Raw genomic sequence first — 26143 nt, 5'->3', positions numbered from 1 at the left:
AGAACATAACATATGCACAGGCTCCAGAGATTAGGAGATAGATATATCTGAGGAGCTATAATTTTGCCTACCACATAGGATATGAAAAATACTTGGGCAGTTTTGACGTACCTGCTATTAAAGATAATGCTTATTATGTTATGCAATGACTTTTATATAAAATTCACATTTAAAAACTTTAAGAACTAATAAGCTTCCTTGTATTAGTTCATGGGAATGAAGTAACATAATATGTTTTTCTTTTAGTCTTAGAGACAAGGAAGAAGAAAAGTAAATTCAGTAATACATTGCCATACACATTTCAGTATCAGTTTCCAGAACAAGTAAATCCTGTTTTCCTAGATAGTCCTATAATTTATTTCTCCTTTAAAAAAATGCTCCCTGCTGCCTCCAATGTTTTTAGAAGCAAAATGTATTAAGGATTACATTAATCAAAATAATAATAATAATGTCAGCATGGTACATTGAAGAAAAATTATAGAATATGGAATGCAAATTGAAAGGAAAATAAATATGGAACATCATTCTGCAGAAAAACGTTTTCTTATATTTTATTTATAAAAATATAGAGAGCAAGGCCTATATATACTTGGAAGAGAGAAAATTTAGAGAAATAAAATAGAATCCCTTCCTTCAAGAAGCATAACATTTATTTAGTGTGGCAAAACTATACACATAAAGGCATAACTAGCTACAGCTACCATGAAATAAACAGAACATTGTCTTAAAGATATATGAGTTAAAGAAGGAAGAAAAGAAGGCAAAAAAAAGAGGCAGAAAAAGAAGGCAAAAGTAACTTTATGGAAAAAAATATTCTAATAGGTCAAGAGTACATTTTTTATAATATATTTTATTTGTTAGAGCTGTGTTTTAGGTTTATAGCAAAAATGACAGGAGGTACACTGATTTTTTATATAAACCCTATCCCCTGTCCAACACATGCATAGCCTCCTCCATCATTAACATGCCTCACCAGAGTAGTACATTTGTTACAACTGATGAAATTACATTGACAAATTATTATCAAATTTATAATTTACTTTAGGTTTACTCTTGATGTACATTTCATGGGTTTGGACAAAATTTTAATGATATCTATCCACCATTAGAATATACAGACAGTTTCACTGCCCTAAGAATTATCTATGCTCTATTTATACCTCTGTCCCCTTTAACGTCTGGCTACTGTTTTTACTGTTTCCATAGTTTTACCTTTGCTGAAATGTCATGTAGTTGGAATTGTACAATATGTAGCCTTTCCAGATTAGTTTTTTTCACCTAGTAATATGCATTTAATTTCCTCCATATCTTGTCATGGCATGATAGCTCATTTTTTTTTTAGCACTGAATAATATCCCATTGTCTAGATGTACCAGTTTATCCATTACCTACTGAAGACCAGATTGTTTGCTTTCAAGTTTTAGTAATTATGAATAAATGTGCTGTAAACATCCACGTGTAAATTTTTGTGTGAATATAAATTTTCACTCCTTTGAGTAAATATCAATGAATGTGATTGCTGAATCTCATGGTAAGAGTGTGATTACTCTTCTAAGAAACTGCCAAACTGTCTTCCAATGTGGCTGTACCGTTTAGCATTCCCACCAGTCATGAATGAGAATTCTTGTTGCTCCACGTTCTCATGAGAATTTGGAGGTGTCATTACTTCAAATTTTAGCCATTCTAATAGGTGTATAGTGATATCTCATTTTAATTTGCATTTTCCTGATGACATATGATGTGGAACATCTATTCATATGCTTATTTGACATCTGTATTTTTATTTATTTGTTTGTTTGTTTTAGTGAGATATTTGCTAAGGTCTTTGGCTCATTTTTTTCAATCAGGTTGTTTGTTTTCCTTATTGTTGAGTTTTAAGAGTTCTTTTATATTTTGTATATCAATCCTTTATCAGTTCTTTTGCAAATATTTTCTTCCAGTTTGTGGTTCATCTTCTCATTGTCTTTTGCAGAGACAATAAATTTTAGTTAAATCCAGCTTACCAATTATTTCTTTCATGGATGGTGCCTTTGATATTTAATCTAAAAAGTCATCATTTTACTCAAGATTTTGTAGGTTTTCTCCCATGTTGTCCTCTATGAGTTTTGTAGATGTAAATGTAAAATATTTGCATCTTACATCTAGGTCTGTGATTCATTTAAATTTAATTTTTGTGAAGGGTATAAAGTCCGTGTCTAGATTCATTTCTTTGTATGAGGTATGAGGATATCCAATTGTTCCAGACCATTAAGTGAAGAGATTATCTTTGTTCCATCATATTACATTTGCCCCTTTGTCAAAGATAAATTGAATATATTTATGTAGATCTATTTCTGGACTATTACGTTCCATTGATCTATTTGTCTGTTCTTTCACCAATACCACAGTATCTTGATTACTGTAGCTTTATACTGCCTTAAAATCAGATAGACTTACTCCACCAACTTTATTCTTCTCTTGCAATATTTTGTTGGCTATTCTGAGTCTTTTTTCTCTCCATATAAACTTTAGATTCAGTTTGTCCTATCTGTAAAATAATTTGTTAGAATCATATTGAAGCTAAGGTTAATTTGAGAAGAACTGAGATCTTGATAATATTGAGTCTCCCTATTGATGAACATGGAATATCTCTACTTATTTAGTTCTTCTTTCATTTCTTTCAACACAGTTTTGTAGTTTTTCTCATGTGGATATTGTGCATATCTTGTTAACTTTATACAATAGAATTTCTTTTTTATCTTGGTAATGTAAATGATATTGTGTTTTTTTTATTCCAAATTCCCCTTGTTCATTGTTGGTATATAGAAAAGTGATAGACTGTTGCATATTAACCATGCACTCTGTAACCTTGCTATAATTGGTTATTAGTTCCAAGAGTTTGTCAATTCTTTCTGACTGTTCACATAAATGAGTATATCATCTTTGAACTTTATTTCTTCCTTCCCAATCTGTATACTTTTTATTTCCTTTTCTTGTCTTACTGTATTATCTACAACTTCCAGTAGAACATTGAAAAGCAGTGGTGATCTTTCCACTTTGTTAGAAAAATATGTCCCTAATTGTCATTATTGTTATCATCACCATTCTCTCTTTCATTTCATGATCATACACAGCCTATGTTCTCTGTAGTGAAATTCCACTGATAGAAAATGGGCTCCTGGCTCTACTTCCAGCTGAACCAGATGTTTTCAGTTAGTTCATAGAATAGCCAGTATGTGTATATATATTTAGTAGTTGTTCTAAATCAAGTTCCCAAATTCACTATCCCCAAATTCTTGTTTGAGACTGATACTCCCAAGGACATCCATACTCCTTAAGAGATTACAAAAGGTTTTAGGAACTCCCTCCCTCTCTCTCACTCTCTCTCTCTCTTTCTCTATCTCTCTTGTTTCTCTCACCTACTCTTTTCCAGTTCAAATTCATTTAACTTTCTATATTCAAATCCCTGGGGTAAAATTAGTCATTAATTATCTTAAATACAAAACCTGAAACCATAAAACTCCTACAAGAAAACACAGGGGAAAAAGTTCAAAATTGATCTTGGCAATGATTTTATGGATATGACAGCAAAAGAAAAGGCAATAAGAACAAAAATAAACTTATTTTTAAAGAAGCTTCTGCACAGCAAAAGAAGCAATCAACAAAATGAAAAGGCCACCTACAGAATGATCAAAAATATTTGCAAACCATATATCTGATAAGAGATCAATATACAAAATATGTAAGAAACTCACACAATGTAATAGCAAAAAAATCAAATAATCTGATTTTAAAATGGGGAAGAGACCTGAATAGGCATTTTTCCAAAGCAGATATTTAAATGGCCAAAGATACCTGAGAAGGTGTTCAACATTACTAAACAACAGGAAATGCAAATTAAAAACACAATGAGTCATTATCTCAAATCTGTTAAAATAGCTTTTATAAAAAAAGACATGAGGGGCAATTGGGTGGCTCAGTTGGATAAGCGTCTGACTTGGACTCAAGTCATGATCTCATGATTCATGAGTTTGAGCCCTGCATCGGGCTCTCTGCTGTCAGCACAGAGCTTGCTTTAGATCTTCTGCTCCCCCCCCACCTCTGCCCCTCCCCTTCTCTCAAAATAAATAAAATTAAGCAACAACAACAACAGCAACAACAAAAAGACAGATAAGAGGATGTGGAGAACCCTCATGTGCTATTGGTGGGAATATAAATTGGTGCAGCTATAGAAAATAGTATAGAGGTTCCTTAAAAAATTAAAAAAAGAACTACTTTAGGATCTAGCAATTCCACTTCTGGGTATATATCCAAAAGGAAATGAAATCACTACAGACTTCCTCAATTTATGAATGGGTTACCTCCCAATAAATCCATTGCAAGTTGAAAATATCCTAAATCAAAAGTGCATTTACTACTTCTAGCTTAGCAAACATCATAGCTTAGCCTATCCTACCTGAAACATGCTTAGAGCCCTTAATATTGGTTATATTAGAACTACAGTTCGGCAAAATTATCTAACACAAAGCCAATTTTATAATAATGTGTTGAATATCTCATGTAACTTATTAAATACTATACTGAAGGTGAAAAACAGGATGACTGTATGGGTACAGATTGGTTCTAAGTGTCTGGGTTGTTTAACCTCATGATCACATGGTTTACTGGGAGCTGTGGGTCACTGCCACAGCCAGCAGCATGAGAGGTGTCATACCATATATCATTAGCCCAAGAAAAAATCAAAATTCAAAATTTGAAGTATGCTTTCTTCTTTCTTTCTTTCTTTCTTTCTTTCTTTCTTTCTTTCTTTCTTTCTTTCTTTCTTTCTTTTTTTCTTGTAGCTTCAAGTTTTTATTTAAATTCCAGTTAGTTAGTCTATAGTGTAATATTAGTTTCAGTAGTAAAATTTAGTGATTCTTCACAGCAAAGCCAACAACAAAACTAAAAGGCAACCTTTGGAATGGGAGAAGATATTTGCAAATGGCATATGTGATAAAGGGTTAGTATCCAAAATCTTTGAAGTGTGGTTTTTATTGAATCTGTTATTACTTTGCACCATCATAAGGTAGAAAAATCAGATGTCAAACCATTGTAAGTCAGAGACTACATCTCCAAGAGGTATACCATGTCTACAGCATCATTACTTACAATAGCCAAGACATGGAAACAACTAACTATTCACCAATGGGTGAAAAAATAAAAAAATATAAAAAATACATATATATTTTATATACATGTATACATACGTATTAACTCAGACGTATTAATTTATATATAATGGAATTTTAATTTGCCCACAAAAAAGAAGGAAATTCTGTCATTTGTGACAACATGGATGAAACTTAAGGGAGTATGCTAAGTGAAAAAAGTCAGAGAAAAACCAATACTGTATGATATCACTTACACGTGGAATCTAAAATAGTCAAACTCATAGAAGCAAAAAGAAAATCACATTTTTACCTAATTTAAGATGATAAAATATATTTAAAGGATGCTGTATGATAAAATATGTTTAAAGAATGCTGATCCTTTTTTTCAAACCTAACTATCTTTATCTACTTCCTTCTCCATGAACTAAACAAAAAGCTATTTTTCCTAAATAATACTGGTAACACCTGTTACCAGTCTGGGTCTAGACTGGTACTAGTCTGGGTCTAGACTTTCCAACAGAAAGCAAAATTACATATTAAAAATAGTATATGACAATTACCACTTTAGGTAACTCATCACCATATATCTGTCTCTGATAAAAAGTAATATGAATTAACTTACAATATTTTATAGTAAGTGAAAACTAGAAACTATACCTCTTATTGACTTTTATTATCCTATATGCCTTGGTTCATATTATATTGCCAAATTAAACAGTAGTTTCATTTGTCAGCTCATGACACAAAAGTCCTTTTGAAACACTTTTGCATAATTTGAGAGAAGTATACCCATTATAACCTACTTAAAAGATTATGCCTTTGTTCTAATACAGTACTAAATGTTTACTACTGAAAAAAGGATTAAATTTTTACCTACTTAAAGATAATAAAATATGTCAAAAGAAATGCTAACTTGCTTAAAACAAACTCTCGCGTAAGCTTTTTCTTTTCTTTTCTTTTCTTTTCTTTTCTTTTCTTTTCTTTTCTTTTCTTTTTTTCTTTTTTTGGTTAATAGTGAAGTATTTTTAGAGTCAGAAGTTTTCACAGTTTTTATTATTTTTATGATCCCTCTGAACTCATCTAACATGGAAACTTTTCTCCTGTAAAATTTCGTTTGTGAAGTCCATGATTGGTGGCAAATCTTTTCCACCACTTACTTAGTCATGGTTTCCTAAGTGTTATTCATAGCAATTTAAACAGATTATTGTCTTTTAGAAACTCTCTTCCTAGTCAAATAACAACACTGAAGTAAAAAAGAAAAAAAAAATATCATAGAGGAAATTAAAAAACAAAAAACAAAGCCATGGGATTAGTGCATTTTTGTCTTAAAGATAATAAAGTTATAGCAGTGATGTTTGAATTTTATGTTGTAACGGGAAATAATAGCTTCCTGGATAGGTGAGGGTGAAAAACTTTTGTTCAAGAAGTGAGAAGACTTTCTTAGTTGGAAGTTTCATAAGATTCTACAAATAAATCTAATTGAGAAAAAAAGTATATACATATATAAGGTGTATTAGATTCCTAGAGCTAGCATAATAAAGTACCACAAAACGGGCAGCTTAAAACAACATAATTTGATTTTCTTACAGTTCTAGAGGCTAGAAGTCCAAAATCAAGGTGTCAGCAGGGCTATGCTCCCTCTGAAGGCGGTAGCAAAGACGTCTTCCTATCCTCTTGGTATTCTTGGTTTTTGGATACATCACTCCAATCTCTGCCTGATGTATGTGCTCTGAGTCCAAATCTCCCTCTACTTAGAAAGATGCTAGTCATTGAATTAAGACCTACCCTAATCCAGTACAACTTCATCTTAAACTTGATTCCATCTTAAAAGATCCTATTTCCCAGGGTGCCTGGCAGCTCAGTCAGAAGAACACATGACTCTCGATCTGAAGGTTGTAACTTGGAGCCCCACGTTGGGTGTAGAGATTACTTAAAACAAATAAAATTTTAAAAAAAATTAAGAAGTTCTTATTTCCCAAGAAGGTCACATTCACAGGCACTGGAGATTAGGACTTGAACATATCTTTTGTAGGGACACCATTCAACCTACAATTGAGCAAACTTTGCTGAAGTAGGCTTTTAAACAGCAAGAGAGCAAGTTAGAAAGTGGCTTTGAAAAGAAGTCCTTAAGATCTTAATTGTGAAATCTCAAAGTCCCATAGAAGATTTTATACTTTTATTTAGCAATCTGTCATCTGATAATCTCAACAAAAAACAAACACTTCGGTGCCAAAGGCATTAAAGATAAAGTCACCAGCCATTTATTCATCTAATATATATATTTTTAACATTCATCACATAAGAATGAGTGAGAACAGGGTAATGAACAATGCAATACCTCCTTTCAATGGCTGGTTATCTAGAAAAGAGTAAGGGAGATAAAAAAAAAATTACAACTCATTGTATAAGATGATCATACTGGCATTATAAAAAGATTCCTTTCACAACAGGAAGGAGAGCAGATTGGAAGAAGAAACAACCAAGAGACTAGTTAGAGAGGTATCACGCTGTTTATACAACAGAACATAGGTTGCAAAGGTTAGGTCATGAAGAAATTATTTTAAGGAAAGGAGACACATTCAGAAGATTGCAAGGGTTCAAGTTCTAGCCACAAAACCTACAAAATTACCTGCAGTTTCACCAATCCTTTTCTTGGTGCCCTCTGTTGCAAGGGAAGAAGTCCTTTCTCTTTACTACGGCTAATCCTTCTTCCTGTGTTTTGGAACCCATACTATCCCTTTCTTAGTAATATCTTTCTATTAATTATATTCTTGTTCTTAGACCATAATCTCTTCCTGTTTGCTTCTTCTTATCAATCTTCGATAAGCCATCCATCACAACACATAGAGCAACAATGACTTCATCTACCACCCTTAACAAACCTTAGCACCACAGCCAACTACCAGATCCTATGTTCTGTTCACAGCTATACTTATAGAAGATCTTGCTTACTTATAATGTGTCCAATTGCTCTTTTCCAACACATTTCTTAATTTATTGCCATTTGGCTTCTCTTCCTACAATTCTTCTGAAATTTCTCTCATTCTAGTTTCCAACAAACTCCGTTGTTAAATCCAGTAAACATTTTCATTGCTTACTTCCCTTGACCTCTCAGCAACATTTGGCAATTTTGACCACCCCCATTGTCTTCATATACTCTCTTACCTTGCCTTTATTGTACTGATTTCAGCCCTGGTTTTCTTCTTGTTTTTCCTTCTTAGTCTCTTCCTCTAGCCATTTCTTATGTGTTATATTCTTCAGAATTCCTCAGTTCATAGTAGACTCTTCTTCAATATTGGGAAAATTAATTTTTTCCATGGATTAAATAATTATTGCTATACTGACAACCCCCAATTATCACTACAATTGAGATCTTGCTCCTCAGCATTAGATCTTTATTTTCAACTGTCAAATAGCACTAGGCTCCCTCATTGGTACTTCAAACTCAGTATGTCTAAAACAACTCATCTCCTCTTCTAAATCCTCTATTCCTCCTATGCTTCACATATTAATAAATGGTAACACTCTATATAAAAACATACAAGCCAACTACTAGGGCACCATGCTTAATCTCCCTTTCTGAACCTCCATCCACCCCAACTCTCTCTCTCTTTCTCTCTCTCTCTCTCTTTCTGCTCCCTCTCTCACTCCCTCACCTCTCATCCTTCAACATTCACATTTTATTCATAATTCCACTGTTACTACTATACTCTTGGTCACTATAACATTTTAACTCCTATAAATTTCTTCTTCTTAAAAAAATTATATTCTCTTCATGATATATATCCCTCCCAAACTGCTCATGAGACCTAGGGGAAGCTGATCTAACCTTCAACTCTATGACTAGGACCTGATTAAATCACATAATTATAGCAATTATATTACCTTGGAAACAATTCATTTAGGAGCTCATATTTAAGTCAATTTTGGTCATTATTGCCTTTGCAACTGTTATTGTTCCAGGTGTGACACGGACCTGAAATTTGTCCAACCAGACTCAAGCAAGGGAGTGTTTTGTTCTGTTTTTTTCTTTTCAAATTTGGGGAGAAAGTTTATTTCTCCCCCAGTAGATGTAAGAAATACAGCATGTTAACTTTGCTACTACAATTGATGTTTTGTCATTCTTAAATTTCTTTATAATTCTGCCACAGATGTATATGCCCATAAATGATATTGTATATTATAAACATATATGTAATATATATTATATATACATTCTCCAATTTGGCATTTTTGTCAATTTTTTTTGTTCAGATTTATTCATTTTGATAGCAACAACTAAGTTTCATTCATTTTCATAGTAGTATGATTTCCATTACAAAAATATAGCACAATGTATTTATGCATTACCTTATTAATATTTGTATTATTTTCCTTATTTCTTAATACAAACCAATGCATCTGTAAACATGTTTGAACATGTATCTTTTTGAAGATATGTAAGAATTTTTAAAATATATATTCCCAGAAATGGAATTTCTGGTTACTGGGTACATATTTTCAAAATAAAAAACTAAATGGCTATCCACATGCCTGTAACATTTTACACTTCCACCGGCAGTCTAAAAGAGCTCTGTTCTGCCAAATCTGCAACAAGAGATTTTGTAGTTTTTAAATTTTTCCAATTCTAATGAGTATGAAATGGTATCTTTATGATGTATTTCAATTTGTGTTCTCATGATTACTAATTAAGTCCTTAGTCACATTTTTTTCATATAATTATTGGGCAATTGTTTCTCCTCCTCTATAAATGCCCTTCCTTTTTTTTAGAGGTTTGTGTTTTGCTTATTGAATTTTAGAAGTTTTAGTGTTTATTTGTATTAATATATTCAATATTGCCCTAGACCTAGGCAAGACAATATAACTAAATGGAAATATATACCATGCTTATTATTGGAAGAATTAATATAGTTAAAATTCCCCCACTATCTGAAGCAATATACATACATATTCAATGCAATCTCTATCAAAATTCCAATGACATTTTTCAGAGAGCTAGAACAAACAATCCTAAAATTTGTATGAAACCACAAAAGACCCCAAATAGCCAAAGGAATCTTGAAAAAGAAAAACAAAACTGGAAGTGTCAAAATTCCAGACTTCAAGTTATATTACAAAACTGTAGTGATCAAAATGTGTGGTACTATCACAAAAATAGACACATTGCTCAAAAAAAACAAAAAAAAAAAGTGCAGAAATAAATTCACAATTACATGGTTAATTAATCTTCAATCAAGGAGGCAAGAATATGCAATGGGAAAAATGTAGTGTCTCCAACAAATCATATTGGGAAACAGGACAGCTACATGCAAAAGAAGGAAACGGGACCACCTTCTTACACCATACACATACACACACACACACACACACACACACACACACACACACACCTGAAAATGGATTAAGAAACTAAATATGAGACCTGAAGCCATAAAAATCCAAGAAGAGAGTACAGGCAGTAATGTCTCTGATATCAACTGTAGTAACATTTTTCTAGATATGTCTCCTGAGGCAAGGGAAGCAAAAGCAAAATAAACTACTGGGACTACATGAAAATAAAAAGCTTCTACATAGCAAAGGAAACAATCAACAAAACTAAAAGACAACCTACTGAATGGGAGAAGAAATTTTCAAATGGCATACCCAATAATGGGTTAGTATCCAAAATATATAAAGAACTCAACACCAAAAACAAAACAAAATAAACAAAAAATCACACAAATAATATTATTTTAAAATGAATGGAAGACATGAACAGACATTTCTCCAAAGAAGACATCCAAATGGCTAACAGACACATGAAAATATGCTCAACATCATTCATCATTAGGAAAATACAAATCAAAACAACAATCAGATATCACCCCACACCTGTCAGATTTGCTAAAACAAAAGCTCAAGAAACAACAGGTATTGGCAAGGATATGGAGAAAAAGAAACCTTCTTGCACTGTTGGTGAGAATGCAAACTGGTGCAACCACTGTGGAAAACACTAAAGACTTTCTCAAAAAATTAGAAAAAGAATTACCCTATGATCCAGTAATTGTACTATGGGTATTTACCCAAAGAGTACAAAAATACTGATTCAAAGGGACACATGCACCCCGATGTTTATACGAACATTATCAACAATAGCCAAATTATGGAAAGAGCCCTAATATCCTTCAACTGGTGAATGGATAAATAAAATGAGGTAAATATATATATATATATACAATGGAATATTACTCATTTATAAAAAGGAATGAAATCTTGTCATTCATGACAGCATGGATGGACCTAGAGGGTATAATGCTAAGCAAAATAAGTCAGTCAAAGAAAGACAATACCATATGATTTCACTCATATGTGGAATTTAAGAAACAAAATAGATGAATAAAGGGGAAAAAAGAGAGAGAAACCAAAAAAAAAAAAAAAAAAAACCCAGACTTTTAACTATAAAAAAGCAACAGATGTTTACCAGAGGAGAGGTAACCATTACCAGAGGGTTGGGGGATGGGTGAGATAGGTGAATGGGGTTAAGAGTACACTTACCTTGATGAGTACTGAGTAATATATGGAACTGTTGAATTACTACTGTATACTTAAAACTAATATAACACTGTATATTAACTGAAATTAAAAGTTACTGAAATTAAAAATTTACTGAATGTAAAAGTAAAAAAAATACTAGAAATGAATCTGAAATGGAGATGGGTGATTTACTTCATAAAAAGTCAAAACAATGGTCATGAAGATGAACACCAAAGTCAGGGAAACAATCCATACAGTATGGTCCTGCTATAAATACAAACACATAGACAAATGGAATATAATCAAGCTCTCAGAAATAAACCTATGTATATATGGTCAATATTTTTCCAAAGGTTTCAAGAATACTCAATGGAGAAAAGAATCTTCAATAAATGGTGCTGAGAATATTCACACCATGTAAAAGAGTGAAACTAGGCACTTACTTCTTTCATTCCACTTGCAAAAATTAACATAGAATGGGCTAAAGACTTAAATGTAAATCCAGAAACCATAAAACTCTGAGAAGAAAACATAGGAAAAAAGCTCTTTGAGATGGATCTTGGCAATGATTTTATTGGATATGTAACCTAGAGCATAAGGAACAAGATCAAAAATAAATAAGTGGGACTACATCAGACTAAAAACCTTCTTCACAGCAAAAGAAATGATCAACAGAAGAAAAGGATAACTTACCATATAGTATATGGAACAATATTTGCAAATTATATAATTGATAAGGGGTTTATATTCAAAATATGAATATACTCTCCATACCCTTGTTCAATAACCAAACAATTCAATTAAAAAATGGGCAGAGTAAATTATGGAAAGAGCCTAAATGTCCATCAACTGATGAATGGACAAAGAAATTGTGGTTTATATACACAATGGAATACTACGTGGCAATGAGAAAGAATGAAATATGGCCTTTTGTAGCAACGTGGATGGAACTGGAGAGTGTGATGCTAAGTGAAATAAGCCATACAGAGAAAGACAGATACCATATGGTTTCACTCTTATGTGGATCCTGAGAAACTTAAGAGAAACCCATGGGGGAGGGGAAGGAAAAAAAAAAAAAAGAGGTTAGAGTGGGAGAGAGCCAAAGCATAAGAGACTGTTGAGAACTGAGAACAAACTGAGGGTTGATGGGGGGTGGGAGGGAGGGGAGGGTGGGTGATGGGTATTGAGGAGGGCACCTTTTGGGATGAGCACTGGGTGTTGTATGGAAACCAATTTGACAATAAATTTCATATATTGAAAAAATAAATAAATAAAAATAAATAAAAAAATAAAAAATGGGCAGAGTATCTGAATAGACACTTTTTCAAGAAGATATACAGATAGCCAACAGGTACATGAAAGCATGCTAATATCATTAACCATCAGCAAAATGCAAATCAAAACCACAGTGAGATATAACTTCATGCTTGTTAGAATGGCTATCATCAAATGACAATAGGTAACAAATGCTAGTGAGGATGTGGAGAAAAGAAACCCTTCTTCACTGGTGGCAGAATTATAAATTGGTACACCTACTATGGAAAACAGTATGAAGGTTGCTCAAAAATTAAAATAGATCAAACTACCATATGATCTACAGTTCCACCCCTGGAAATAGATCCAAAATAAATAAATATACTGTATCAAAGAGATATCTGCACTCTTATGTTCATAGCATTATTATTTACAATAGTCAAAACGTGGAAACAACCTAAGTGTTCATCAATGATAAGGAAGTTGTAGTATATGTATATACAAAGAATAATATTCAGCCATAAAAAAAGGAAAGAAATGCTTTCATCTGTGATAACATGGATGGACCTGGAAAGCATTTTGACAAGTGAAATAAGTAAGAAAGAGAAAGAAAATATACTGGATGATCTCACTTAAATGTGAATCTAAAAGATAGAGGTGGGGGTTGAGGGGCAGGGAAGAATTTGACAAAGGTGGTCAAAAATACAAACTTCCAGTTATAAGATAAATAAATACTGGAGATATAACGTACAATATGATGACTACAGTTACCACTGCTTATCGTATATTTGAAAGTTGAGAAGAGATATATTGAGTTCTCATCATGAAACAAACAAACAAACAAAAACATTGGTTTTCTTTCTTTTTTTGTATTTATTTGAGATGGTGGATATTAATTAAATTTACTGTGGTAATAATTTCACAATATATGTAAGTCAAGCCGTTGTGCTGTACACCTTAAACCTATACAGAGCTATATGTCAATGATGTCTTAACTAACTTGGGGAAAATGAGAGTAAACAGTGTTGAGAAGGAAAATTTGCCATTAATAAATCAAAACTTGATACTTTTCTAGACTACATACAGAACACTGAACGCTACATGTTAAAACAAGAAGTCTTCAATCCAATATTAGTAAGAATTCATTTTTTTAAAGATTGAGGGACTAGGATTTTCATGGTAATTAATTATTCTAAGATTTTGGAGAACATGCAATTTGAAGCTCAGAAACTCTCATCAATTCTAAAACATGAGCATTTCTGCTATAATATTATGTGTGCATTCCTTTAAAACATTCCCTTAGGCAAAAATCAAACACCAGAAATAACAAGGATTATGGAGAAAACATTGTAGAGGTAAACCACTGCAACTTTGTAACCAGAGTTCTAACAAAAAAACACCACAATCTTAATACATTTTAGCACAGCTAAATCCACACTGGGTTTTCACCCAGTACCACTGTTAATCTTTTGTAGGTTTAAACACTGGGACTCACCTCCTTCTGTTGAGATAAAGTTCCTTGGGAACATGAATTTCCAATAGAGATCAATTTCATCAAAAATAAAAATATTTAGAAATAACTTTGCAGCTTCTTCATCTACACTTGCAACATCACTAGATATGTTAACATTGTGAAAAGCATAATGATTCTCAATAGTATTAAATTATTCAAAACTGATTCCAAAGGAAGGTATTACTGTAAGTTTTTTAGCTGTTTTTTTTAAGACTTCCATTTATTGCCAAGGTCATCTCTTCAATAGTAAGAAAGATTTTCTTGACTGTTTCAAAAGGTACTTAGTGTTAACCAGTGAAACTTCTGGGTTATACTTACATCATTTCTCTATTTACCAATCCACATAATTATAAACTAGTTTGTGACAGAAACAATGTTCTGTTGTATCAGAAGTCTATCTTCAAATTTAAAGTATTAACACTACTATCCAAATTATTATAATTTTTATTATACTTTTATTTTCTGAAAAAAGGGTAAATATACAGATAATATATATACACACACACACATAAACTACAAGCAACTTCAAAATGGATCTGTCATTGTTTTACCTTATTTCCTAGTTGTATATATTTTCAGGTATCTTTTAGATAAGAATATTAATAAAGGATATGAGTAACCTAAGATTATTAAACTAATTCTCCTAGAAAAACGTGTTATATTCTGATATTTAAAATCCTATACACTGTAAAAACATACAGTAAATGTTTCATAGGAAGGTATTTAGTTGTGAAAACACAGATAACCACAGATATATTTCTACTACTTAGGTAAACATTAAGTGTAATTATTCTTTTCTGAATGTAGGGCAGAGAAATAGATCTTACAGAATCTTTAAAGAAGAAACTCCTGTTTTCACACTCTGATCCTCAAATGTTCTGCAATCCCACTGGAATTTCATATAAAGACTAGTGTGTAGGTTTTCATAAATGCATGTTGGAGTTAAGTAAAAAAGAGAGATAGTAGAATATAAATACTCACTGCTTCACAATTCCTTCTGCCAGCCAATCCTGTGAATAGTCCATTTGCAAGGACAGGGATGGAGCTAGAGAGAATTATGCTAAGCGAAATAACTCAGCCAGAGATAGGCATATACCAAATGATTTCACTCATATGTGGAACATAAGAAGCAAAACAAATTTATATCGGGGGTAAAAAGAGAGGGAAACCAAGAAACAGACTCTTAACTACAGAGAACAAACCGAGGGTTACTGTATCATTTGGGGGGTGGGGGTGGGGAATGGTTTAAATAGGTGATAGGGATTAAGGAAGGCACTTGTGATGAGCAGTGGGTGTTGTATGTAAGTGATGAATCACTAAATTCTACACCCGGAACTTATATTACACTGTATGTTAATTAACCGGAATTTTTTAAAAAATTGGAGAAAGGAAAAAAAAAAGGAATAGGGCAATACATTTACACACAGCGGTCCTTGACTAATGTGTATAACAAAGGAGAAATTCTATCCGTTATTTCTTCTTCCAAGAGAACAATAGAAGCAATGTAGAGAAGTTTTTTGTTTTATAACAATCTGATTTTTATACTAACATTTAGAAAACTGCTATAAATTTGGATGGTTGTACAATGATGTATGAAATACTTATAACAAAAACTCTCTAGAGAAACACATTTAAGCTTAAAAAAATTCCACAAATGGTTGACACATTTTCTACATTTAAATTTGAATATTTTTCACATGAAATAATTATAATTATCATACAATTAAATATAAAAACATATAACAATGGAAATCAGCTCAGGCATCAGGTAGTCTTTATCAATAAAACTCAAGTCAAAGTAAAAATAAAGATGTATATGATCATTTTGACTTTTGTGTCTACTAAAATTAAAGGAGCATGAAACTATGTATTGCAAATTAGCCAACTGACCAGAGATAGTTTCAAAAGAAACCTCTCCATGGTGAAATAAAAGATAAATAAAATGTTAATTTTTAAGAAGCTTGAAACTGCCTTCTTTTGGAGAATAAGTATGACATTAATTTAAATTTTTATTATATGAACTGGACTGAAAAATCTAATTTTATTTTGAAAAATTATTGAGAAATAAACATCCACAGCCTGAATTAAATAAGAACAAACTATATGAATCCTAAGTAGTCCTACATAACCAAAAGCTAATAATTAATACATGTCACTAACAGAATTAACTTATGTATATTTTCCCACTTCTGCTTCATCTTTTTCATTAAAAGTACTCTTTTTATTAGTTATTAAATGTGTATTTTACAATATATTTCAAAAATCCAAAACACAGGGACTATATTATTATATTTGTACTCAAACTATAATAAACTTACGGGATCATATGAGTCACATTCATTAATTAAACATGTAACTATATTATAATTATTTCAAATTTTATTAGTATAACATTCCATCGATGGACTGACAGTGTATAATTCTTCCACATTAATGATCCAGTTATAAATTAGTTTTTTCTTTTTTTTTTTACTGTTGGATTCTTCACGGGCATATGCAGGATTTCACTGTTATCCTTTGGTAAATATTTACATAGGCAAAATGCAATAGCAGTGAAGAAGATAGTGACTACTTTGCAAATACAACCTGAATTAAAAAAAAAAACATCAGATGTGTCAATCTATTTAGAGCAAAAATATTTGTGGAAAGAATGCTATTTACCAAAGAAATGGTAAGTATATTTAATCTCTTTAAAATATCAATTTTCTAATTATAGAATGTAATTAATGTTATAAACATATCAAGTTACTAAAGGAGATTTTTTAATGTTTACAAAAGCTTTAAAATTTCTTAAAAAGCGTGTCTTTTTTCACAGAATGTATTAACTCTAAAGCTTAAAAATACATTGCTGCTAACTTAAATAGCAATAGGAACTGGAACCTATTTAAGCCACTTCATGCAGCTTTATTCTTTTTGAAAAAGTCACCATTTTCCAAATATAAACAGAAATATTACAAGCATATAAAAGTACTTGAGCTTAGAATGCAAAAGACCCTGAAAATTAAAGTAAAAAATATTCTAGAGCAACAACATCAATTATCTGACAATATCAATTATAGTGGTTACAGAAGATAAAGAAACATTAATGAGTCTGTCATTTATAATGACACAATAATTTTCATACATTTATAATAGCCCAACACTGCAAACAACCAAATGAATTTTAACAAGAGAATGGATAGATTATAGTATATTCTCAAAATGAAATAGTATTTGGAAATTTTTTTTAAATAACAAACTACTGCTATAGAATAACATGGATGAATCTCCCAAAAGCATAATATTAAACAACACAGAAAAAAAAAAAAGAGTATATACTGCATTCCATTTGCATAAATTTTTAGAACAGAAAGAGCCAACATATTGTAATAGAAATCTGAAACAGGTTTATCTCTATAGGAAGGAAATTGACTGAAAAGGGACAGGGGATAAATTTCTACAGCTTGTTTTGAGGTGCTGGTTCCACAGATGCACTCATTTATCAAAAGCCATCAAACTAAAAACCTAAGATATATGTTAATTGCATCTTAATTGCATCTCAATTTTTTTTTTAAAGATATATTTTTCACAAACTAAACACAGTGTGACCAGCATCTGGATCAAGAACAAAACAGCTGTCAATACCCCAAGAGCTTTCCTTCATGTTTCCTCAAAGTCACTAACCAGAATGGGTTACTTTTATTTTTGAAATATAGTTATAGCAGGTCAAAATTATGTAAGTGGAATCACAGAGTGCATACTCAGTTTTTTGATTTCTTTCTTTCAAAATTATGTTTGTATGATTAATTCATATTTTATATAGTTGTGTACCTTCTGTTTTCAATGCCATATACCATACCATTGTTGATTTTACCACAATTTATATATCCATTCCATTGTTTATTGACTGATTATTAAATTTTGTGAATTCTTTCAAGTCTTTTGTCCATTTTTTCCATTATTAATCCTTTGCTTATTTTGATATATGGGAGTTCTTTATATATTTTGGACATTGGTTCCTTTTTACACTTTACCTTCTAAACTATGGTTGTCTATTAATTATTTCTTTTAATGATCAGAACTTTAAAAAGTTTACACTGAACTGCCACAAAAGCATATTCTTATTTCAGTTTCTTCTGTTTGCCCTATCCAACTGTATTTCTCTATGTCCTTTATTATTGTTATCTCCTTTCAGTAGCTCCTTAGCAGGATCTCTAAGCAGTTCACCAGCTTTGTCAATTTTGTGCTGTGTTTGAAAATAGATAAGCATGTTACATGTATATCTAAAATAAAAATTAAAAGGCTCAGTAGTGTCTTAAGAGGACTTCCTTAAGAACAAAACCTAGTTTTGTTGAATTATCTCTGAGAAATTAATTTTGACTTCTTAAATGTCATTTTTTACTTTTTAATTGTTTTTTAAAATTTGACTTTACTCAATGTTCAGTGTAGACTAAGTTTGCTGGATAATTGACTTTTGAATTACAAGGCACCGCTATATACTGTTCATCACAGAAGTATTTGTTACTGTTAAATATTAGAGTCTATCATTATGTTTCTTCAAGTTAATGAACTCATTAAAATCACAAAACATATAAACACTTTTAAATATTTATCATACCAACATCTATACAATAAAATTATTGAATGTTAGTAGAGATTAAGACTTCAGAAATTATATAGTCCAACATCCTCATTTTACAGATGAACAAACTGAAATCAAGGAAGATATATATTTTCTAGAGTAATACAAGCATACCTAGATTTTCTCAAAACTGACCATAACACAGCTCTTACCACCATAGTATTTCAATTCCTCATATCTTTATTTATTCAATAAATACTGAATACTAGCTAGGTAGGCTGTTACATCATTAAGCAGAAGAGACTGTGAAACTCACATGTAAGTAGGGTGAGAGTATCCTGATGTTCTCTGGGGATGTGAAAATTTTTTTTTAATTGTCCAATCTTTTACTATGTAAATAGCAAGGGTTACAAGGTCAAGCAACTTGGTTGTATATGTATATGGGCAAAATTACTTCCCAAATTGAAATTTTGCTAATTACCACCCTTTATTCAGGAACAACATAAAACAATTGTGTATTTAATGCAGTGACTCAAATATTCATATAAATACTTTAATACTTCAGTTTCTAAAATATTTTCTATATAATAAGGGTTCTTTAAACATCAAAGTATCCATTTGTTCATAGTTTATTATTATTGTACATTACTATAAACAACCATACATGTTTAAAACAGTTTTACTTTTCTGTAATTCTTTAATAGGTATCACTTACATATTCCTACCAATAGGTAGGCCATTTTCATCTTGTTATAGATCCAACAATTTCCTTTTTTCCCACAGTATTCAGTCTCCCGAAAGATACAAGAAATATCTGCTGTCATTTTAAAAACTATTGGTCCAGGTATAGTCCCTATGAAAAATGCAATAATTATAAATGCTCCATGAAAACACTACAGGTTAGGATAAGTATGATTTTTATTCTAAAATTAAACTGATGTATTTAGCCATCATCACATTTAAATATATCATTTAAAATTATCTAAGAATTTACTTATAAGTAGGATTATTAAGAACTGGAAAAAACTGTATTTTTAAAAAATCCTTATTCCTGTAGGTATAAAAAATTAGTTGCTTTCATATTTTTAGAATGACATACATGTAATCAGTTTATGTTTTTATGTTCTCTATGTTTTCAATCAATGAAAAGTTAGTTTTTTAATGCAATGTACATCTGTTATTGATCAAGATATTGAGAGAAATAACTAGGAATGTAAATGCTTTGGTATGTTTGTAGCAACCCTAGATTCAGAGGACCTCATATCCAGAAGAAGAGTTGTGTACTGCCTTAGGTAAATTTCTGTACACTCTCAGAGACAACATCTCCTCAGCAACAATTTCAGCTAAAAGTGAATTAGAAGTCATTTTTTAAAAAGTCACCCCAAAGACATTAGAACTGAAATCTCAGAACTAAGATATCTTTACTGACATCTAGTTTACTATAACTTCATTATGTCAGGGCCCTCATGCTTCATGACTTATGACTCCTGCCAAAGACCACTATCCAAGATCACTATCAAAGATTGCCAATTCTCCCAATCTTACTGAGTGCTGGCACTCTGTTTATAATCGTTCAAGGTGAAAAACCTAAGCCTACTATTCATTTTTTTCTATTTTCCTTCAAATTTTTCCAATCCATGATAAATCTTTAGGACACTAACTCTAAACATATCTTGGATATGTTGATTTCTGTGTCTCTTTCACAACCTCCAGAATCCAATTTAACATAATTCTGGTTTAGACTGCAGCAAAAGCCTTTTTTTCCTTTACATTTATCTTCTATAAGTATTTTTCCCTCCAGAAGCAGAGTTATCTTTTAAACAGAAAACAGATAATATCTATCCTCTGTTTCAAATTATCTGTTGGCAAAATACTGTTAGATATAGAGGCAGTCTGTATCTAAAGTATCATCTTGTTCCACCCTCTTCCAACAAAAATGTATCAGTCTCACTAGCTTCCTTTCTCATGTTAGAAACTGTTTATGCATTAGCTGTTTCTTAGGTTCTGTCTTCCAAAACAAATCTGTCCTTATCGATCAGGCCATGATTCACATAAAAATATGCTCTCATTTTTCCTAATTAAAAAAGCCAATTTTAACCCCACATATTGATCTAGGTATAGAATTATTTCTCTGATCCCTATCCAAGCCACACTTAAATTTTTCTATGTTCTTGACTCCATTTATCATATGTCTTTCAGTCTTCAATCCAGTTTAATCTCGTTTCCTTGCCCCATCAATATTTTTAATCAACTTTTGAATCAGGGGTGCTAATACAGTCATAATGTAGATAATTTAGATTTGAAAGCTAGTTTTTGCTATTTTAAGAAAGCCTGAAGTACAGAGTGCATTACCATCTGAGAAAAACAATTTTCTTTCTTTGGCTATAAGTCCTTAAAAACATCAGAGTCTTTGGTAATGAAAATGTTGTTAGTGACTCCCCAAACATGCAAGCAGTGTTGTGGTTATGTGTTTTGTTTCAGCTTACCAAACCACTTGGACAAGATTGATGAATATACATCTAATCAAATAGACTGTCCTGTCTGATCAAATATAGTATTAATGCATATTTTATATGACAGGATCGGCTTTGCATTATGTATTGTCTTTTTACATAAATATTGTCTCCTAAATTCTGCAAAGCAGCTCCCCGATTCACTTGTGTTGTGTCAGTTTACCATTTTTATTTATTTGAAATTCTAAATATACACGTAGACACACATATCAAAAAATCAACAATTCAGTGTAATAAAAGATTGCCGAAAGTCCATACCAAATATTCTCAAAAACACAAAGGCCAAACCCAAGGCCAAAGAACGTTGATTGTCAGATACAATCCTGCGAGCAAAGAGTAATGATATTATCAAAACATTGCTATTAATAGCTTTAGAGAATTTGCTAGGTTATTATTATTATTATTTTATTACTATTATAATTTTTTTGTTATTTTTTTTTACTCTTCATCAATTAAACTAAAATCTTTAGCCAGTTAACAGAGTTCAATCTAGGTGAATTAAAGAAGTACAATTCCTTCAGTTCTTCATATCCTTCCCCTTGCCAACTGATTCCAAAGCTTCTTGCTCTTCACAAGGAGGAAGCATTTACGGGCCAGACCCTCTGCCCCAGCCTCTTTTTTCCTTTGCTGAAAAAAATTCGGCACTAACTATCACACTTACCTTTTCTCCATTTTGAGGTGCACATCCACTACTTTACATTTCTCCTTTTTCCCCTGTGAAATCCACTCTACATTTCTTTACCTTTATCTCTGTCTTGAGAGACTGATCTAAATGTGCTACATCAATAGGCTCTCTTGCCTTCTGGCTTCTAATTACAGTTTGCCAATTGGGCACTCGAGAGTGAGGAAGGAGAGTGAGGTCAAGGTGTTTCTTCCCAGCTTCTCTCCCCAGAGTGAAATCCTGCTGACTAGGTCACTAGGCAAAGCAGTCCTCTCTACAGGTCTCTCTCTCTCTTTCCTACCCTTGTTTTCTTTTGGTAACAAGTGGTAACAGACCAGGGGTACTGCACTATATGCCTTATGATTCTTATACTCCACCCACATTTTAAATAGCCACTTTCTTCAACCTTGCTTAAATTATCCTAATTTGAGAGCCCCTTCTCTTTCCTGCTGGACCTCTGTTACCCTCACTATTCAAAAGCTAAAATAAACAAAAATAATTTTCCAAATATAAAAAATGAAGCTCTCTGTATTTCCTGTAGGTCAAAGCAAGTATTTGTTTTTAAAAAATGCATAAGGGGCGCCTGGGTGGCTCAGTCGGTTAAGCGGCCAACTTCGGCTCAGGTCATGATCTTGCGGTCCGTGAGTTCGAGCCCCACATCGGGCTCTGTGCTGACAGCTCAGAGCCTGGAGCCTGTTTCAGATTCTGTGTCTCCCTCTCTCTGACCCTCCCCCATTCATGCTCTGTCTCTCTCTGTCTCAAAAATAAATAAACGTTAAAAAAATTAAAAAAAAATAAAATAAAATAAATGCATAAAACCACATATCAGTTTGGAGACTCAATTGAAAATACAATAAAAAATAATAAACCATTGAACATTTTAGGAAGTAAAAAAAATAAAAACTACATTTTATTTAAAAAAAAACTCTTTGCTTACCATTTTTTTCCTTGTTCTAGGACTTGCACAATGAACTAATATGACCAATATTTTCATCCAAACAACTCAATATACTAAAATGTAGCATTCATACAATATTTTGTGACTATCTCACAAAAAGTAAGATAATTCCACCCGTATCAACCTGGTAGAAATATTCTTTCCTCAAATGTTTACTACTAGGAAAATGAAAACAAATTAACCAATCCTCAAAAGATAATGGTATTTTTAAATAAAAAAAATAATTTATACTTCCATAGTAAGCAGATTCTTAAGGGAGGAAAAAGAAAGTGTCACATTTTAGAACTACACTTTAGTATAGGTCTTGGTATAAAGTGGAGATATTAATAATATCCCTAACTATAATTGAGTGTTCTGCTTCATTTAGCACATTTGTTTTCTTACATGGATTATCATTGCTTTCCGAAGCATATATAGAACTGACCATAATTCATAAGTAGCATTATTAAGAAGCATTTATATATTGGGAGCGCCTCGGTAGCTCATTCGGTTGAGCTTCCGACTCGATTTCAGTTCAGGTCATGATTTCACAATCATGAGATCAAGCCCCATGTCAGCTCTGCACTGATCATGGAGCCTGCTTGGGATTCTCTCTCTCTCTCTCTCTCTCTCTCTCTCTCTCTTTCTCTCTCTCTCTCCCTCTCTCTCTTTCAAAATAATTAAATAAACTTTTAAAAAAGAAGCATTTTTGTATCTTCACTTCTGATATACAAGATAAAAAGATTAATGGTTCCCAGGATTTTCCATCAGTTAAATGAATAACACAAAATAAATAATAGCTTTGTATTAAAGATATTTAATGGAAAATGAATGAAGCGAATGGTTTTTTGTATATTGTCTAATAAGTAAGGCTATAATAGGGTGTTTAAGAATATCATGGAATAAACAAAAATTTGTTAGTACTCTTCCAAAACGTAAAAAGGCAGCTTCCACTATCTCTCATGACTTCTAAACTTATATTTCCACTCCACATCATTCTTATAAGACATCAGCTCTAGATTTAAATTCCTGTTTTGCACAAAAGCTGCTCCTTCCCCAGTGCTCCCCCATCACAAGTGGAGCTATCATCCACCATCATGCAGTGTTCAAGTCCAAAATGTGAAAAGAGGCACCTGTGATCCCGTCCTTTTCCTCATGGACCAGAACCAATAACCAAATACTGTGATTTTTAAAAATACATTTTTTGGTCCTTTCTCTGATTTAAAAAAATATACATTTAATCTCTAATTCCACCAGCCTATTCCAAGTCTATATCTTTCTCCTGAAAACAAACCAAAAAAAAAAAAAACAAAAAAATGAAACGACTTCCTAATTTATCTCCCAACAACCATCCTTATACTTTCAGCCCACTCTCCACCTAAGAGCCAAAGTGATTTTTCTGTACTGTGAAACTCTGATTACTTCACTGTCTCCCGTAGGATCCTTTAACAGCTTCCCCTTGTTCTTATGATAAAACCTAGAATTGCAAAAAAACATTTACAAGAGTCAGCCTTATCACATCAGTCTTACTGGATGCCACTTCACACCTCACTTTTGCCTTCATTACCCTCCTTGTTCACGACATGCTATAACACAACAATCTTACAAAGCTACTTCTCCCACTCAGAATCTTCACATTTGTCCTTCCCACTGTGTGAATACTCATCCCCTATCCCTCAGGGCTCAGCTTAAATATCAGTTCTTCAGGAACACCCTCTCTGAATCCTCACGCACAGTGAGACCGTCCTATAATTTTCTCATCGAATTTTACTGCATTTTCTTTGCAGTGTGTTTTAAAATTATAATTGAATACTTATTAGTCAAGACATTTTTTTGGTGGAGGGCGCCTGGGTGGCTCAGTCAGTTAAGCCGCCGACTTCGGCTCAGGTCATGATCTTGCGGTTTGTGGGTTCAAGCCCCAAGTCGGGCTCTGTTGGAAAGGAAAGAATTGAAAAACTAGTTTTTCTTAATGAGCCCCTGATAGAGAGATACAGACAAGTTAGGATACTTTTCTGTTTAGACTTTACTTCACACAGCATCAGATTGCAACAAATTTCTCCAGAGGAAAGACAATTCTGTCATTCTTAGTCCCATGTAATCACCAGTAACTCTGCCAGTTTGCTTGCCCCAGGGGTGACCCTCTACCCGGACCTAGTCCAGACTCTCAGTCAGGATCTAGCCTTCATCAAGAATTGGCCAAGAATCTCAGGGACAGCTTTAGATCTCCAATTCACCTCTAAAAACCTCTGCTCTCTCTGGAATTTTAATCCCTCTAGTCCTCTGCCTTTAAATGTATTATTTTTATCATGTAACCCATCTTTTCTTGTTGCCCTCTGTAGGACCATTGGCTTACTACAAACTCCATCCTACCCTTCTTCCTTGACTCTAATTATCACTCATTTGACAATGATTTCACAATTTATGTCTTTGACTTTGAATCTTATTGTATTTTTAAAATTAAACTTTATTTGTTGAATTTGTAGTATAATTACATGCTTTGGAAAGCAAAACAATATAAAGAGAATATGCTGAAGAAACCTGCTTGCTTCCACCCTTGCTGTCATCTACCTCTATTTCTACCCCCTCCTTTTGGTTACCTTTAGGTTACCATTTTAATTACATTCTTTTTTATACCTAGTGTTCTTTTATGCAAATACAAATAACTGTAAATGCATATCTCTATATTTATTTCTTTCTTCACAGGAAGTAGCATACTATATTCACTGTTCTTTTTTCGTGTAACAATATATTAAGATCCTTTCCTACATGAATATAGAGCTCCACCCTATTAATTTTTTTAGTTGCATTACATTTCATGTGCAAAAATGCAATCATTTATTCAAGCAGTCTGTTGCTCCTTTACACTTAGATTTTTCCCACTGTTTTGTTTCATATATATATACACACATACACATACACCCATGTATATTATATATCATATCATATATATATGAAATAGAAACATATACATATATGATATAGATAAACTTACAGATGTAAATGTGTCTGTTTACAGGATGTCCACAATAAGGATTTCAAGAAGTATAAGTGCTGGCATAAAG

General features: G+C 32.3%; 1 protein-coding gene across 2 annotated transcripts in view; it reads right to left on the bottom strand.

The window, feature by feature from the left end:
* Positions 1 to 16734: 16734 nt before the first annotated feature.
* SLCO6A1 (solute carrier organic anion transporter family member 6A1) overlaps positions 16735 to 26143 on the bottom strand; it is a 100774-nt gene continuing 91365 nt past the window's right edge. The window contains exons 11-13 of one of the 2 annotated variants that reach the window (XM_025924550.2): positions 21742 to 21806; positions 19686 to 19823; positions 16735 to 16995 (exon numbers count right to left, since the gene is read on the bottom strand). In XM_025924550.2, the coding sequence (XP_025780335.1) occupies positions 16859 to 16995; positions 19686 to 19823; positions 21742 to 21806 (340 nt within the window). In that variant the 3' untranslated portion in view covers positions 16735 to 16858. Of the gene's footprint in view, positions 16996 to 19685; positions 19824 to 21741; positions 21807 to 26143 lie in introns of those variants that run through there. The other variant, XM_086691041.1, reaches the window with a different exon arrangement.

This window comes from Puma concolor, chromosome A1 (genome assembly GCF_028749965.1).
Source record: "Puma concolor isolate L17-30 chromosome A1, mPumCon1.1.hap2, whole genome shotgun sequence".
Lineage (NCBI taxonomy): Eukaryota > Metazoa > Chordata > Mammalia > Carnivora > Felidae > Puma > Puma concolor.
The sequence above is the reverse complement of the archived record's forward strand: the minus strand, read 5'-3'. Positions and strand labels throughout refer to the sequence as shown.